General features: G+C 53.0%; 1 protein-coding gene across 1 annotated transcript in view; it reads right to left on the bottom strand.

The window, feature by feature from the left end:
* Positions 1–1,033: 1,033 nt before the first annotated feature.
* TRIO (trio Rho guanine nucleotide exchange factor) overlaps positions 1,034–18,273 on the bottom strand; it is a 342,804-nt gene continuing 325,564 nt past the window's right edge. The window contains exons 48-57 of the mRNA XM_036280916.1: positions 16,679–17,484; positions 12,352–12,599; positions 10,273–10,411; positions 9,433–9,460; positions 9,067–9,229; positions 8,682–8,803; positions 7,325–7,403; positions 5,306–5,506; positions 3,084–3,222; positions 1,034–2,533 (exon numbers count right to left, since the gene is read on the bottom strand). Coding sequence (XP_036136809.1) covers positions 1,985–2,533; positions 3,084–3,222; positions 5,306–5,506; positions 7,325–7,403; positions 8,682–8,803; positions 9,067–9,229; positions 9,433–9,460; positions 10,273–10,411; positions 12,352–12,599; positions 16,679–17,484 — 2,474 coding nt within the window. The 3' untranslated portion in view covers positions 1,034–1,984. The remainder of the gene's footprint in view (positions 2,534–3,083; positions 3,223–5,305; positions 5,507–7,324; positions 7,404–8,681; positions 8,804–9,066; positions 9,230–9,432; positions 9,461–10,272; positions 10,412–12,351; positions 12,600–16,678; positions 17,485–18,273) is intronic.

An 18,273-nucleotide genomic window follows, 5' to 3' on the forward strand; every position in this document is an offset into this window, starting at 1 on the left:
ACGAGGTGCAGCCCCCTGTGGAGAGCTGACATTCTGGCTTATACACCCCATCTGGGCTCTGCGAACACGTCTGTGGGAGACTCACTCTTTCTGGCTGTGTTCAGATCTCCAATCCAGAATCCTCCCTGCTGCCCTCCCTTCCCCGACCCATGAGAGGCCAGTCCTCCAGCCTCTCCCTGAGATAGCTCTTTTTTATTCAATAATGACCAATTTAAATAAAAGGCTTAACGCAAAAATCAGGCAAATATGTTTAATTTTTTAAAATAACTGATGGCAAAATAAAATATTTACATCACATCATACTGTGTAAACATGTAAGGTTTCTGTACAATGAAATATACATGCAAAATAATGTAAAAATTTAACTGAAATAATAAAAGAAACAATACACAAATAAAAGTTGTGAGGTTACAAATACACGTCCAGTTTTGAATCCAATTTCTTTAAAAAAGTTTCTGTACAATTTTACAAGAAACAAACAAACAAAACTCAACAGAAGAATAAATAAAATACATTGGAAGCTGCAAAGCTTAACTATGCCACTTTATGGCTCAAGACCCAGGGGTCTGGCTGGCTCGGGAAGCGGGCTGGCCTCTGTTTTAGTGTATTTCACACAACACAGATAAAAAGACATCCAGAAAAATTCAAGCGTGCCCAGAATCCCAGCGTTTTTGTTGAAGGCCTCCCCACGCCAGCGTGAATCCTGCCACACTGCTTCATTGGCTTCTATTTCTTACCAAAAGCTCAAAGTCCAGCCAATTTTTGTACAGAAAGTTGAACGTCAAAAAGTCTAAAAAGTAGTAAATGTCCAGATTGATTTTGGGAAAAGAAAAAAATAATACTTTGGCATCCTGAATAATAGCGTAATCCATTTTAAAACTTTACCCTATTATCCGGTTTTATATTCAGAGTATGAAATCACTTTTTACAGTCCTCAAAACTGACAAATTTCACGAAGAGTTAAGTCTCCTTGAACAGATGGCACAGGGCTGTGACCCCCCCCACCCCCCGCCCCACCCCCGACACACGCACAAAACCATAAAGCTCACCGTACGAAGTATGTGCTTTTTCTATATATTTATTACAGGTACAACAGAGGTCTTCATAAATAGTTGCATAAAATGTTAAAGCCACAACATTGCACATGATATGAAATAAAACCAAAAAACCCCCAATGAGTGCATTTACAGTATTTTCATCTGACTGTATACTGCTCAACAATCTGACTGACGGCTTAGGGGTGGGGCAGGGGGCAGGGCCCAACCTGATGCCCTCAGTGGATGGGCAGAGCCCTCTGACCTCCAGAGGAAGCCCAGACAGAGGGCAGGGAGTGGGAGAAAGGCAGGTGGGGGAAGGACAGACTGAAGGCAGGACCAGTCTTATATACAAGTAAGGCCTACATTTCATCAGAGCAAAACAATTCATTCTATTTTTATGCAAAAGTTTGAGGTTGAATGCACATTTCAGAAGCCTCGTCTGGCGTCCCAGAGAGACGCACACAGACCAGGCAGCTGGACAAGCTCAGAGCCAGGTAGGTGGACGCCGAGCTTTGGACCAGGTTGCAGGGATGGCCGCCGCTGGGTGAGTCTTCCCCAGAGGGCCCAGTATCTGTTTTGTTCGTTAACACCAGTGGTTGAACATAGGCATTTTGTTTCCTTGAATAAGTCTTGTAAAAGGTTAAATTTGCAAAATTCTATTTGTGTTCATTTAAAAAAGTTTTCTTTTTATTTTTCTGCAGAAACCTGAATAAAAGACTGTGATACAGCAATGCTGTCTCCGCTCTCAGAGTCAAGAGAAGGTCCTCCACCCCAGCGCGGCTGGCAGCCCCGGCCAGGCGCTGCCGAGCACAGCTCGCTCGGAGCGCCAGTTTCACACGATGATCATACGGCAGCTGAGCAGTTATGTTGGCTTGTGTTTCTCTCCAAAATTCAAATTAACATCTGATTGGCAGGTGAAAGAGAATGAGAAAGAACTTCTAGATAGGTCAAACCCTAGGCAAAAGCCTGCTCTGTAAGAAGTTTTTAATGCTACGGATAGGTCGAACATCGTTCTGGTGTTTGCGCCGCTCAATGAAGGAAGTCAGTCTGGTCGTGTCGAGGACACCCACGCCTTTGCCACCGCCGTGGCCCGCCTGCAGCCACTGCTCCTGGAGGGCCAGCGCAGCCGAGGGACGCCTGGCAGGGTCCTCCTGCAGGAGGAAGCACACGAAATCCTTGGCCTTCTGGCTCACTCCTTTAAAGTAGTCATCTGGGAAGCTAAAGTCTAGTCGGCAAATGTTCAGGCAGGTCTCTTCCACGCTGTCGTCCAGGAAGGGGGACACGCCGCTGAGAAGCACATATGTGAGCACTCCAACACTCCACGTGTCTGAGGTCAGGGAGACCGGGTTCCCAAGGATGACTTCGGGGGCTGCGAATTCAGGGTTCCCCAGTAACTGGTGGATGTAGTAGGTGGTGCTGAGTTGGACAGCATCTCCGAAGTCAGCCAGTTTAATTGTGGGCTTGGCTGAGCTCTGATCCACCAGGATGTTCTCGGGCTGGAAGACAGGACAAGCTACTGTCATTTTCGTCTACTCTGATCTGAAGCGTAAGCACGGTGCTCACCAGAGCCTGGGAAGTCACCTGGAACAAGCTGCTCACGTGTGAAATGGGGAGACGCTCCGCCTGCAGGCCCACGGAGGGAGGAAAAGTAGCAACACGGGTCGCTGCCCCACGGGGCCCAGACCAGCCCCTCAGGAGGGTGGCGTGAGGCAGTGCGTTCGACACGCTGGTTTATGAATCTGGGTGTTCATTTTCCCTCCCAGCACCGACACGTCCCTTCCCTTGCTCCGTCACCATGGAACCAGCCCAGGAAAACTCACAGACCTTTCTGAAATCTCACGAAATGTGAAAGATCTCATATTACTGAAAGCAAACTCTTAACCACAGAGATTGGAAATCTGGGTTCCCATCTCCCACCTCCTCACATTTTCCCCCACTTGCCCTGGGGACACCCGGCCCGGATTCGGAGGACAAGTGGAGAGTGGGCCCCCACACGCGTGGCCGAGCCGTGGTCAGACAGGCTGCTGTCCCGGGAGCCCCACTCACCTTTAGGTCCAGGTGTGCTATCCTGCAGTTGTGAAGGTATCGGACGGCTTCCAGAACCTCCCCCAGATACACCTTGATCTTCCCTTCGGTGAGGTTTCCCCATCGCACCACACAGTCCAGGAGACGCCCCTGGTCAGCCCTGCAGAGGAAGGACCGTATGTGACCGTCAGCATGGTGCTGGTTCATGTTAGAGACGTTTCTGGTCTAATACGAAACACACACAGTTTCTGCCCTGTTATGAATGTTCTGTTGGTGTTTTGAGATTCTGTCTCACCTGAAGGCACACCTCGATCAGAGGGTGACTTCGTGTTAACGTCACTGTGGAGATCATGTGGAGGACAGGGCAGCTCAACCCTCAGAGGAAACTGGGAGGCCCCGCCCAGCTGGCTCCACTCAAACCCTGCCTCCTGGACGGCAGAACAATGTGGCATCTGCTGAAGGAGGCAGTGAAGTGATACCACCTCCCTGTGCCTCAGTTTTGTCATCTGTACGATGGGTGGTGGGAAGGCTGTACGGATGATGTGAGCAGAGGCAGACAATAAGGTAATATAGTAAGTGCTGCATGATGGTCTCAGAAGCCTTCCTACTGTGAGTTTACTTTTAATATTTAAAAAACACTTATATACAAAATGTAAAAATAATAATAAATAAAAAAACACTTATACAGAGCTGCCCATGTACTGGGGGCTAAATACCAATTCACTTAATCCTCTGAGAAGAGTGTTTTATTGTCCCCATTTTACGGACGAGAAAACGGAGGCACAGAGGAGGTAACTCTCCCAAGGTCACACGCTCATAAGGGCAGGCTAGCAGTGCGATGAGGTGGCCTGGCCCCAGCCCTACTGAACATCGATCTACGGTGCCCTCTTTGTTTTCAAACAGAAGTGTATGGGAAGATCAACCACTTGTGTGGCCATGGAGAGGAATCAAGGAGACTTTGATAGTAATCTGTTATGAAAATAAATCCTACTAACACTATGGTGAGGCCAAAACATTTAGTTTCCCAGTGAAAAGGAAAGACGGCTAAATGTACTGAAACTTCTCAACCAGAAACAGGTCTTGTAGGTTTGTGATGAGGCTTCCAGGACAGGCTGTGAGAAGTCCTCGGGGAAGATGAGCAGTCCTTAGTCATCCAGTGTCTAGAGCTACAAAGGGCCGGCCAGGGACAGAGGCCCAAGGGGCCAGGTCTCTGCCCGGACGTCGTCTCAGCCCCACGACAATCGTCCGGGGTAGCTGGGATGCTCAAGGACGCCCGGCCCCAGGCCCGTGGTTCGGGGAGGGCCTGCCGTGCTCTCCTGCCACCTGACAGGCGGTACTGCAGGGGGCTGAGCGGCCCATGGCGCCGAGGGCGCAGCAGAGGCGCTAGGCGCACAGCTCGGGCAGGGAGCCCTTCTGATCGCCGCCTCCCCCAGGCCACTGCGGCTGCACCAGCCTCTCCCTCGAAGGCTGTGGGCTGGAGGCACTCACAAGACTTAAAAAACAAAACAAAAAAGTCCTGAGACACAGCAAATGAAAAGGAGGAACAGGAATTTAAACAAGGCTAAATGATGAGGTGTTTCAGAGACCAGATGATTCAGTGGCAGGCGTCCTGTGCCCCGCAGGGTGAGCATCCCTGGCCTTCACCCTCAAGAGGCCAGCAGCACCCCCACCCTGAGCTGTGACACCAAAACGTCTCCAGACACCGCCCAACGTCCCCTGAGGGACACAACGGTCCCAGTCGAGGCCCACTGCTTTTGGGTCCCAGCTTCAGTCTTTCTCTTTAAATGACTGAACCCTTTACCCAGATGGCCCCCAGGGCCCGTAAGTACCTCAGGGACTAGTGGGGCTGCTCTGGTTGGAGGCCACCCAGCTCTGGGGGTGATCATCTGCTGAGGAGCGTCTTCCCACCCTGACTTCTAACCACCTCAGTGAAGATGGGCAGGAGCTCTGAGGGGCAGGGCTGGCCCTGGGCTGAGCTTAATGACCGAAGCATCAGACAGGCATGCGAATTCCCTGGACCTTTGGGGACCAGGCAGCATGTCCAGGTTGGCTGAGAGGGGCAGGAGCCCGGGTGAGACGCTAGGCCTGCTGCTCCCTGCGGGACAGCACAGTCGGAAGACTGAGCACCTTCCTGTTCGCTCGAAAGCTCCCGCTGTGGTCCGAGAGCAGCCCTATCTTGCGGAATTTCTGTGAATCTGAGGCGGAGGGTCACAAAGAGAGGAGGAAGGTCTGAGTGTACCCACATTTCCAAAACCAGGACGTAGCTGGTGGGGGTCTCGAAGGTGTCGAGGAGGCCGACAAGGAGCGGGTGCTGGACATTTTGCAGGACTCCAAGCTCGTGGGTGACCTGGTCACGCTTCATCAACTTCTTGTTCACAAACTTAGTGGCCACTGCTCGCTTTGTTCCTTTCTGATCACATTTCTTAACGACAGAGAATCTGCCCCTGGAAAACAGGTTGAGAAGAGTTTTCAGAGGACTCCGTGCGTGTCGGAGAAAGGCCTGGATGCAGCAGCCTCCCAGCCTGCCCACCAGGCCCACCCTGTCTGGCAGTCCACGCCCGAGAAAGCCTGCCTGCGTCCCAGCCCCTCAGCTGTGTGGTTTCCCTCCTCCGAAAGGCAGACCTCATTTACCTGCCCGGGTCTACACAGGCCTGTGATTCCCTCTGGCTTCGGAAGGTGGTGGAAGTGACAGTGAGTGACAGGGCTGCCTTCACCTCTGTTCCCATGGAGGACTTCCCTGACCTTGCGAAGAGGCTCGAGAGGGGCTACGCGTGCCTCCTGGTCACCCCTCCCTGCTTTGAACAGGACTGTCTATTGCCATCCTGCTTTGTAGGAGGCGTGTGCGGGGCAGGCCCTTCATCTCTAGTTCAGTCTCTGGAGCTGCACCCCAGGGACCACCCGAGAAGCCTCAGCTGCACCTCAACATGGTCTGGACGGTGGGATCTTGGACCTCAAGTCTGAGCCTGCTGCCATGACGGGGTGAGATGGAGGCAGATGCTGGGTTAGGACGGCCACACTCCTGCACTGGCCCTTGTTCGGGGCCGTGAGTCTATCCTCCGCCCTGGAATCTGGGTGGGCTGGGGCTGGTTCTGACCCCCAGAAACTGGAAGGAGCATGGTTGTGATTTGGAGGCTGGGCCTTACAGAGGCCTTGCAGCTTCTGCTTTTGCTCTCTTGGAATGCTTCTGCTACACGAGAAGCCCCAGGGCTCAGGTCCCAGGTGAGGCTAGGGACGCGGGTGAGGCGTGGGTGTGCCAGCTGACCGAGCCCAGGGGGATCAGCAGACGATGCCCGAGCCACAGCATGACGCAGGACGTGGTAAATCAGCGCTGCTCTGAGACGGCTGCCTCGTGCGGCAAGAGGTGTTTGACAGCCACCCACGCAGTGTGCCCACCGGAGTGGAAGAGGCTGCTGCTGCGGCAAGCTCGACTGGCCCATTTCTGACCTCCTTCTGGCCACACAGGACACGACGCAAGAATGTGGATGAGTGCTGTGTGGGAGGCCAGTCAGAAGGGCTGTCCTGAGGGCACTCCCCGAGTCCTGGCTGCCCCTTTCTGCTGAAGCCTTCTCTTGGTTGGTGCAGAGTCCCCTGCTCTCTGCCTACAGCTCCACGTGCAGCTGGAACCTGAGGGACCCACAGCCTTTCTCAACCCGGACTCCAGGGGAGCATGAAGTCCTCCAGGAGCAGTTCGAGTGACGCCTCCCTGAATTTCCCCAGGGATAGGCCATGGCTGGTGCTATCCTAGGTGCAGAGCAGGAGTCTCTCCATTGCACTGTGGATAGCTTACGGTATTGGGTTTTAATTCCCTCTTGGAACCTAAGCTGAAAATGTCTCCATTACTTCCTCAACATTTAGTACTGAATGGTGATTACAGGCTGTATTGCAAATGTAATACCCATAACTCCCAACAGCTGGCAAACACAGCGTTTCCTTCCATTGTCTACTCTTTTTCTTACCTCACCCGAGGACATTTTCCCATTTTTTTGTTCAGACAGAGTGGGAGGGAGAGTGAGGAAGAGGGAGAGAGAGAGAAACATCGATGTGAAAGGGACACATCGAGTGGCTGCCACCCGCACGACCAACCAGGGCTGGGGATAAACTGCAACCGAGGCACATGCCCTTAGCAGGAACCGAACCCGGGTCTCTCTGGACCGCAGACCGACGCTCTACCGCTGAGCCAAACCGGCCAGGGCTCTATTGTCTACTCTTACAGTGAGTTACGTCTTCCACGCAGCTCTCTTGAAAGGGGCTCTGGATCGTACCTGCCAAGCTCAGCCACTTCACTGTAGAAGGCGTCAAAGTTGTCTTTCCAGGTCACCATGATCCCATCACTCCCTGGACCTGCAGGAAGAGCAGCACCTTCCCTGAGAGTGGCTTCTGGGCCACGTCCTGGGGCAGGAGTCTACAGACCTGTGCTTCCACAAAGTGGGGACACGTGGGTGCTGAGCACCCATGGTTCCCTGCGTGGAAGGCATGCTGTGCGTGCCAGACTGCACACCGCACGCCGGCCTCCCATGGAAACAGACGGACTTGCGTGACAGAGATACACACACGTCGTCTCCCAAGATTTCCTGCTCACCTCTCCATGTATTAATACATCTCCCTGGACTCCCTTAGCTTTTTTTATGATTTATTTTTTTAAAAGCCACCTGTAGAATCTCTGTGACATCTTTTATAAATTAGAACATTGGTGATCCTTGACTCTCCAATTAAAAACTTTCTTTCTTGTGCCATTATCCCCGAATCAGAATACTCCCTTTCTTTGACTTAGCATAAAATATTTAGAATTAAGATATGTGGGATAAAAGTTCTAAGACAATTGTTTATTGTCTACACATGGGGCACTCTAGACTCGATTCACCGTTTAGTTCAGATTTTTATCTTTGCTCTAGGACACGGCTTCCGATCCCTGGCGCAGCTACGGACCAGCGAGGACTGCAGCCCCCGCTACCCAGCTGGCGGTGAACAAATGGCAGTTGGCGGTCAATCAACACATGTTGCTTACTGAGCACCTCCATTTGTCAAGGGCAACTCCGGGAATTTAAAAAGGCTCATGATGGGGGTTCTGCCTCCAGTGGTTCAGCCTAGTGGGAGAGAGAGCGAGGCTCTGCAGGGCAGTGGAGAGAGCGAGGGCTTCAGACCGGAGACAGATCCTACTGAAGTCACCTTGAGCTCACGGAAGGGACAGGAGGACTCACCCCCAGAAGGGCTGTTTGGGGCTCCGACAGGCACAGAGCCCGCACAGCCTCAACCACGCTCCCTCCACTCCCTACTCCCTTTTCACTCGTATCCACAGGAAGGACCTAGATTAGACTCTCTTAGCGCCCAAGCGTCAACTGAATAATTGGATCAAAGAGAAACTGGATATGAGAAGAATGTGTTTTGAGAACTCAGAGCACAGAACACACCTTGTTCCAGCACAGAGGCTCATGTGCCCAGTGGCTGTGGTCAGAGCCTGACCTTGTGAGCGGCGCCCAGAGGTCAACCACCCCAGGATGTCCCAGAGACTGGTCTGCTCGTCACTGGAAGGGCCCGAAGCGACTCCTTGTCGTGTGTTTCTAGCCACCCTGGGTGATGGGGAATCTGGACTTGAGAGTCCAGCTCCAAAGTGCAGCTCACCTAGAACCCTCAGGCTGGCCGAACAGGAGGCTGAGCCCATATCGTTCACCGCGATGCAGGTGTAGATGCCGTCGTCTTCCGTGGTCACGCCGACGATCTTCAGGGCGGCCTCTCCTAAGTCACTGCAGCACAGACGAGAACACGCCTCGAGTCGCACCGGCCCAGCACCCCCAGCTGGCAGCCCCAACCGCTCTCCTTCAGGGTCCAGAAAAGTAGGAGCTCAAGGGCTGGGTGGAACTTCAAGTGGAGCTTGAATTTTAGCCGCACACCCAGATTTGCAATGTGCCGCAACGGAAAGTGTCCCAGTGCGAAAGGCGACCACGGGACTCACTGGAAGTCGTCGTGAGACTGGCCTGTGAAACCGACCCGCGAGGAGCCTCCTCACCTGTAGGAGATGCTGTAGTGGCCATCGTTGTTCAAGGTGTTGTGTTCAGGGCCCTTCCAGGTGATTGAGGCCTTCGGGCGTCCACAAACTCGACATCTAAGAACAACGGTCTCCCCTGTCTCACATGTGACCTCACTCAAGGGAATGACGAATTCTGGGGGAACTGCAAGAGAAAGAAGTCAGCATCGCTGGTTCTCTGGGCCCCATGCCCATCGACATCTTCCTAACAAACAAATGGGACCTCAGCTGCTGCCTGCGCCCCGCGCTCCAGAGCAAACCCATTTCCCTAGGTTACACCGAATGCCCTGACACATGCCCCTGGACCTACAGCCTGTAAGACCAGAACAGAGAGAAAACAGCACTCACCGTCATAAACGCAGTTGGGATTGAGAAGCTGAAAAGGGAAAAGCACATAGTTATTAATCAAAAACATGGCCTAGTTCGAGGTACATTTTCATTCCAAGGCTACAACGATTGGTGAAAGATAAGCAGAAATACGACTCTGTTTGCCTGGGTTCCATTCACAACCGACCACATTTTCACTCCTTGAAATGCACTGAAGCTTCCCCTCGTAAGAATTTGGGTGAATTTGAAACACAAAAACACTGCTTAAACTCGAAGACGCCTATTTTTCTCATCCTGTGAGCTGAGTCCAGCCACCCTGGACCCCTTCCGCCTGCAGAATGGCCTGATCCAGGGCCCCCGGATTCCTAGGCACACCCGCCACAGGTTTAAGGCAATCTGATGATGAAGAGTAAAGCTGACTGGAGCTGGGATTTGCTGGAGCCAGTGATCCTGCACCTCAGCATCTGTCACTTCTCCTGTGGCTTGAGGAGGGCACGAAGGGAAGCCGAGCCACAGCTGCTCTGCATGTCTGCTTCCGAGAGTCTATCTCTACTTCTTCTGGGGACCGGAAGGCATTCTTTGTAAAAGCCAGGCGTGCACCTGGTGAGGTGTGCGTGTGTACCGGCTCCTCGGAGTACACACGCGTCGTCCCCAAGCCCTCTGCAAAGCCCCGCAGGATCTGCTGGCCGGCAGCGGGCGGCGGCGTGGCAGGTGGCACATCACTGCCACGCAAGCCCGGGCCTCGGGTCTGAGGTGCGCCGCCCTCCACGACGCTCTTGGGCCAGCACCAGCCCCTCCGGCCGCCCAGGGACCGAGGGATGACAGGATCTGACACCGGTTTCTGGAGACACTCGTACTCACCTTCACAGATACCTTGTTGCCGAGTCCTTCCCGTGATTTCCGATAACCATTCTCTAACTTGCCTTCCCGTTTGCCGTCTTTATCTTTTTTCTCAGATTTTTTCCTTAAACGGAGTGCTGTGTGCCAAGATGTTGACTTCCTGGGGGAAGTTAACACATCGTTAGTCTTCTGCCGTCCAGCGAGCAGGGAAAGGTTCCCGAACACGCTGGAGGAAGCAGACTAGTCAAACTGCGCAGACGCAGGTGGCGGAGCAAGCGTCCGTCACAGGGCTCGCTGCCGAGAACAGGCTCCCATGCTTCTCAGCAACAGGAGATAAAACCAACACTTTAAGTCACATTTTAAACATTAAAATACAAAGGTGCCGGTGATGGTTAACTTCATGTTATCAACTTGACTGGGCCACTGGACGCCCAGCAGTGTGGTCAAACTTTATTCTGGGTGTTTCTGGACAAAATTAACATTTTAATTGGTAAAGCTGATTACTCTTCATGCATCAGTGGGCCTCATCCAATCAGTTGAAGGCTCAAATAGCACAAAAAGACAAGTCTCTTTGAGAAAAAATTCTCTAGCAGAAAGTCTTCAGATTTCACCTGCCCCATCAGCTAGCTCCCCTGGTCTCCAGCCTGCTGGCCCACACCGAGAACGGGCTGGCCAGCCCCATGACTGCACGAGCCAATTCCTTGTAACAGACCTCTCCCTCTACACACACACACACACACACACACACACACACTTAATTCTGTCTCTTTGGAGAAACCTAAAACAGTGCCTAAGAATATTTTTGGAGGAAATAAAGTATAAAATCAGAATTCTTGAACAATGTACTAGAATAAAATATTTCTGTGTATCAAGGAGACACGGGACAAGAAGCTGTCACGGCAGAGAGGCTCTCTGTAGCTGAAGTCCAGCCCGGCCTCCCTGGGGGGTGGGGTGAGGGGCAAGAGCTGAGTCCAGAGGCACAGCTGGGGGCCGAGAGGCCGGGCAGCCTGTGCGCAAACCCCGCCACGGGCACGGAAAGCCTGGAGAGGACCACAGCCACCAGAGACTTTGGGTCTGGGTTTCTGGGCTAAAACCTTCGGAGACCTCAAGAATCACAAAGTCCGGCCATGCTTCCTGGAAGCCACGTGGTCACCCTGACCACAGCCGGAGATTCACGGAAGGGAAGTTTTGGCATCTAATACCTGACTTTAGTTTTTGAAAAAATAATATTTAATGCGGCTCTGGCTGGTTTGGCTCAGCAGTTAGAGCGTCGACCCGCAGACCAAAGAGTCTTGGGTTCGATTCCGGTCAAGGGCACATACCTTAGTTGTGGTTCGGTCCCTGGCCCTAGTCTGGGTCGTGTGGGAGGCACGATTGATGTCTCTCTCTCCTTCCCTCCCACTGTACCAGAAGATAAATGGAAAAGTATCCTCGGGTGAGGATTAAAATAATAATAACAAAAATAATATTTAATGCAGCCTGGCCAGTGTGGCTCAGTGGTTGAGCATTGACCCATGGATTGAAAGGTCCCAGTTCGATTCCCTGTCAGGGCACATGCCCAGGTTGTGGGCTTGATCCCCAGTACAGGGCGTGCAGGAGGCAGCTGATGGATGTTTCTCTCTCTCATCAATGTTTATTATCTCCCTCTCCTTTCCCATCTCTCTAAAATCAACAAAACCATATTAAAAAATAATTTAATGCAGCAAAATTGTTTTTAAGTTTCTTAACTGAACTGACTTTCCAGTACACGTAAGGTAAGATACCTGGTATCTCTACTGAAGCTTACAGAGAGAGTGTCTTCATTGATGTACGCCAATAATGATTAGGGGTCCCTGGAAAGTCCCCAGGACCCCCAACCCCCAGAGACCCAGGGACAAAAACTATCAAGATCTCTCTAGTGCCTTCAAAGAGCTGTGTGTTTGCAAGTGCAGGTAACGGAAAGAACCCATAGAACAAGTCTGAGAGGTGGAAAGCCATCTTCACTTTGGGGTCCACGCTGTGCTTGGCGAGGACCTTGAGCTAATGAAGGAGACTGCTGCTTCCTCCCGACGCGCTTCAGCCCGCCAGGCCCTCCCCTTGGCTGTCCCACCAGCCACTCACTTGAGGGTCCCGTCGGGGTTCTCCAGGATGACTGCACTGGTATGGCCCAGGACGAAGCCTGGGATCCAGCCCTCGGCTGCGGGGCACTGGTCCGTGGCGGCTCGGAACACCAGAAACATGTTCTGTTGATTGCTGGCCAGAATTTGAACGACCTCTCCTTGGTAGACGTTGATCTCATCCTCCTTCACTGCCGTGTAATCGTGTGTCACCAACATGGTGGAGATGTTGCTACTGCTGCTACTTTCACTCTGCAGAGGGAGGGGCGGGGAGAGAAAGGCAAGAGGGGACTGAAACGGGGCGGTAACGTGAGCTCGCTCGGTGTGCATCGCCGCAGGACGACTCGGAGCACAGCTCACCGGCGTGGGGGACGCCACACTCTCTTTAGCTAACTTTGTGCTTTTTCAATAACTAAACACCAGAGTTTCTCTAGAAAGCAAGTTAGAAACAATCTAAAAAAAAAAAAAAAGAAATCAATGCAATGATGACAGTTTACATTTGGAAGCTTTTATTTCAGTTCCATTACTTTAGCCCAAAATCATTTCCGTGCCCCTTTGAGGAACGCCTCAGGTCTTATGGCCATGCTGGGTCCCACCTACGTCACAGCGACCATCACGCTAGTTTAAAAAGTGCTATTACATTAAAAAGCTGCACACAGTAGCCCTTCAGCTCACTGACAGATGAGATCCTGGAGAAGCCCCCGAGTCCTCCAGATACAGAGTTCATTGAGAATGCGTATTCCAGGATCCGGCCAAGTTGCTGGCACAACTAATCATTTCCACCTCGTTTCCCCTTCCAAAAGAATGCTGAACACCTCACAAGTAAATCGACCACTACTCTGCTCTTAGAGACAGCTGCTTTGCCTCCTCTCCGCGTCCCTTGGTGGATGACCCTCTCATAGCTTCACGATCCAAGTGTCCCGAAGGCACTGTGGCCTTGGGAACACATCATCACAGCCTACCCCACTGGCCCTGAGACCGAAGCTTCAGGAACAGACCCTCGCAAGTGAAGCCTACCCCACCCTTAACCTGCAGCCCCAGCAGTACCTGCTCTCTCTGGGTTACTACTGGGTCTTCGGTGTCCAGCAGAGTGACTGACACACAGCGGGCACTCAATACATGTTCAGTAACAGTCAGCGAGGCAAAATTGCAAAAGTCAAAGATCATTTAAGGCCACATACCCGGGCCACAAGCTGAGTGGCTGGCAAGTAGAAGAAACACAAATGGCAGTATTTGTCTCAAGCTGTCATTTACCAAGTAACCTATTTGCTCCAGGGGAGGAGGAGGAGGAAGCTAAGACCACTGTCAGACCCTGAACTACGTCTTGCCCAATCCTCTCTCTCACGAGTCTGGACACGGGGAATGGCATCAGGTGCCCTGCTCCCATCAGCTTGCTCTCAGTGCTTCCACCAACGATGCTGTTTGGACGTGCATGGATCCCCAGAACTCTGAAGATGCTAGCCTCAGCCAGGCTCTCGTACACTGGGGACAGGTCCTGGGTCAGTGCAGCAGTGAGTGTCAGACAACCCGGCCACATCCTGTCAGCTCTGGGCTACTGGGCTGGCGTCAGGACATGCTGGGGCAGGAGGCTGACCGCCATGAACAAGCCAGCACGCTGGAAATCCAAGGTTAGGCTCTGAATCTAGACCCGCAGTGATGTCTGAATTAAGCACACCGGAGGGCTGAGCAGTCATTCCTGTGTCACCGAGGAGACGGCTGTGCGTTCCTGACCCTCGTGGGCGCCCATGCTGTCTTTGTTGGGTTTTGGCCTTTGCATACTCATTTATACAGTTTTATCCATTTAGTATGTATTTTCATGTTCCACCTTATATACCCGAAGATTACAAAGCCAAATTTGCGAGAAAATATAAACAGAAAATCAGCTGTGGCACAGCTGATTTTGGGAACAGCATGCCAGGATGTGTCTCATAATTTGAGTATTCTTCCAGTCATAGTAGCTATTGGTATACTCTGATAACTTTCAATGTGCCAGGCTAAGTATTAGGCATCTAAAATCTATCTCATTTAATGCTCACGGCCACCCTGCCAGTGGGCAGGATCATCACCCCTATGGAATGGGAGGTTAGGAGTGTGTGCAGGTCGCATGGCCTCTGAGAGACAGGCAGGCTGCACTTCAACTGCTGCCCAGCTGGACGTGTGCAAGGAGGTTGTGCGCCCACATTTGGAGGCTGGCACAATAGCTGTTTGGGTTGATCCACATCTACCCCACTCCTGTTCTCTGTAGAACTTTCCAGAAGGTGCCCATATAAAGGAGGAAGAAGAACCTGGGACATGGGTTAGGCACAGCTGCTGGGCTGTGACCGCAGACGGCTCCAAGGAAGTGGTCAAGAGGAAGGAGGCACTGCCGACCAGCCAGGGGATAAGACAGCCCAAATAGGTGGGAGCAGGGCAGGGCCATGGTTCCTTTTAACTGAAAAACTTCAGAGTCCAGAGGACAAATCCCCATCTGAGGCCTCTGGGGTCTTCCTAGGCCTCTAGGGCATTTCCGTAAGGCATTCTGACTCACTGACTCATCAAAAACACTGGCAATTTCCACGTTACCTGCCACATAAAAGAAAGTGAAAGACAGAAATAAGAGGAGCCACCCACAACTTGCTGGACTGTGTGCCGCTCATGACTGGACCTGTGTGTCAGAGTGAACATCCTGGGACAGAGCCAGGTGGCAGCCATGCATGGGCACTGACGGGCACCGGGGACCAGCATGGGCTCCTATGCTGGAGCACCTGGGTGTTCGTTCTGAAACACAGACTCGGAGAACTCCTTGGGTGCTTAGGGCAAAGTGTCCTGTTTGGGCTGAGCTCCCAGGATGCTCCCTGCTTGATTTTGTGGGAGGTCACAGCTGTGAAATAGGCTTGCATTCGGGTAATCAACTAGGTGGGGCACCGGGCCCTCTGCATCTTCTCCTCTGGCTGAACTGCATTCTCACCTGCACACCAAGCATGCAGACCTCACAACGGGGCCCAGCTGCTCTGCAGGACGGGGTGAGACACCCCTAACACGGATATAGTGATGGCCACTGCAGAGGAAGCCTGCACGGTTACTTGAATTTGAGAATAAGACTCAGGGTAAATAAATGGACCAAGACCCATTTCCTAATTTCTTCCTCAATTAAATATAGAGTTTAACAAAATACATAAAAAAATAGGAGGAAAGGATAAGGCAAGTCAACCCGAACAAGGAATTAATAGAAGTCCAGAGGAGAGAGAGACATGCATAAGCCAGACTTTTTTTTTTTTATAAAGAGAGACACACACCCTTTTAGGGAAATGGATTTAAAAATTTATAAAGCAATCAAACATACACTCATTAGAACAGTTGTATTCCCTCACGCATGCCTTCAGGAAGGTGTTATGGGTCAGGCCATCTACGATGTAGGAAACAGTTGGGTAGGAGCGTGAGGAGGCCACGAAATGGGGAAAATTGCCACCCTGGCAACCCTTCTGCTTGAGATCACAACATGGGTGACAGGCAAAATGAGGGCGAGGATGCCCGGAGCACCGCAGTCCGCGCTGCGCCCCCTGCTGGACAGAATGAAGACTCGCTCCCTCTCCAGCCTCCTGGGCCTCTGCTCCCAGCGGTTGGCAGGAGCCCCATCTGCAGAAGCCCTAAAGCAGTCTCTCTCTTCCAGAGTGAAACTGTGGGGGGAGCAAATATTTCCACTGGAGAGACTCCTTCCCCCCATTTTGTCAGCTTGGTTTGCTTTGAGTAGCAGTTGGAAGTTTTCTTGAGGGTTTTTTTTTTTTTCAGCAGATGAGTCAAAAATGCTGCAAAGATAATTTAAGGCAAAAAAGAGCACGACCAAGCGATGAGTAAAAAGCTTATCAGTATAGGTTTCAAATTAAGTAGGAGGTAGACAGCAGGGACACTGACTCCTCTAAAAAAAACAAACAAACGTGTGAGGAAGGCAGGGACTAAAAGAAAGTTCCCAGAGAGCCTGCTGGTCGGAAAACGGAAAAGACGTACAGATGCTGCATTCAGAAGGTTAACGATCGGCTTTCCCATGTTAAGGAGACACAAAGCAGAGAGCGAGTTAGTAGACACGAGAGCAGCGCTGTCCCGGAGCAGGGGGTTAGGAGGCCATCGTGTCGGCTAGCGCTGGGGCCCGTCCAGGCCTGCGGACGGCGGACACGCATACACAGAGCTACAGGTGTGTCTAGCGGTCGGTGCAGAGAGGGCCGAGGAGCCGGCTACTGCAGCGCGGCACGGAGCGCCCGGAGTTAGTACGGAGAGCGGCAGCGATGGGAAGTTTAGAAGAGCTGGCGGGACAGAGGCAGTGGGGCGGGCGGGCGCAGGCTGCCAGGCGTTCTTACCCCGTTGCTCTGGGTGGACTGCACGGACTGCTCGCTGGCCGAGGAGCACGTGCTCATGCGGTCCGTGTCCTTGCTGGGGGCCGCGTGGCGGTGCGCCTGCCGCTGCAGGGAGTCACTGTCCCCAGGGAAGGTGAAGGAGCCCGGCCGGCTGGCAGGGGAGGCCGGGATGGAGCTCCAGAAAGAGCCCCCCTTCTGCAGGGGGCTGCTGGGGGGAAAGGGCTCCTTGCCCAGCGGAGAAGGGAACACGGTGGAGAGAGGAGAGTTCAGTGGTGAGATGGCCCCGGGCCTGGGCTTTCCCAGGGACAGGGAGCCCAGGCCACTCCTCGCGCGGCTGTCCTCCGGGTGGGCCCGAGCCTCCTTGGCATTGACATCCTGGCTGGCGCCTGTAGTGTTCCCGGTGGGCTTCCTGGGGCTCTCAATCACTTTCATCTTGGGGATCTGCTCCGCTTCTCTCTCAGAACCTTCGGACTGCCCGCTGGGGGGATGCCTGCCGGGCTGGCTGGGGCCGGCCTCCAGCGCGAGGCTGCTGCTGGGAGGAGGCAGTGAAGGGCCGGGAGGTGACATACCTGACATCTTGTCTGCCTCTGCCTGGCTTGAGGCTGCAGAGGAGACCAGCACGGGGGAGTGGTGTCTGACAGGCTGGGGGATCCGGGAGGGTCTGCTTCTGCTCGAGCTGGGGAGGACACTGCAGCTGCTGGGGCCACTGCCGTGGTTGCTGCCACCACTGCCGCCGGGCGCCCCGCCGCCGCCGCCCCCGCCGCCGCCCCCGCTGTGGTTCCTCTGATACTCGATCGGCGATGTCAAGGCTGTAAAATATGCAAGACTCAGTTAGGACATCTAGAAAAGTGTGACCATGGGGCATAAGAAAGGAACATGGTATAATCCCGTTGGTGTAGGGTAATCCATCACAGTCGTCCTTGTAACCTACAAGCACCTGCCCGTCCTGGAGCCAGCAGACGGACACCACCCACCAGCAAAGGAAAGGATCTTCAGTGCTCTCGCCCTGTTGATGAGCAAGTCAAATGGCCTCCACGGAGGGAAGCAGGCCTGTGCGAGTGGGTGGGGGCGAAGGCCAACGGAGCAGGACAGAGAGAATGAGGACAAGGGTGCAGGAGACTGTAATTTCCCTGGGAGCAGCAAGCAGAGCCTTAGCCCCCCTGCCAAGAAGAAAGGAGTCGAATTGGCGGGAGGATCCTGGGCAAACTGCCAGTGTCAACCAGAGGCCTTGCACTGCCAGGGAGACCCGCCTGCGGCTCCACAGCACCGTTGGCTCCTGTGCTGGGGCAGTTTAGTCCAGCTGTGGCAGAGGGACCTGGCTGGGAGCTGAGGAACCCTGGTCACCAGGGAAGAGGTGGGGTATGGACCGTCTCTGTTTTACAGACTGGACATGAGAGACGGGGGTGGGGTGGGGTGGGGGGGTGGTGGTGTGGAGAGCTTCACAAACCCCGTGGGTCATGAAGCTGTCTCGTTTCTCAGTTTTAGTTTGTGATTTAGTTTGTTACACAATCATCTGCAGGAAACATGCCAAATAAGATATATGGAAACACTAACGCAAATCATTAAAGCGTAAAAACCTTTGAGAAGTACAACAGACA

The sequence above is a fragment of the Molossus molossus genome, unplaced genomic scaffold, assembly GCF_014108415.1.
Source record: "Molossus molossus isolate mMolMol1 unplaced genomic scaffold, mMolMol1.p scaffold_m16_p_3, whole genome shotgun sequence".
NCBI lineage: Eukaryota > Metazoa > Chordata > Mammalia > Chiroptera > Molossidae > Molossus > Molossus molossus.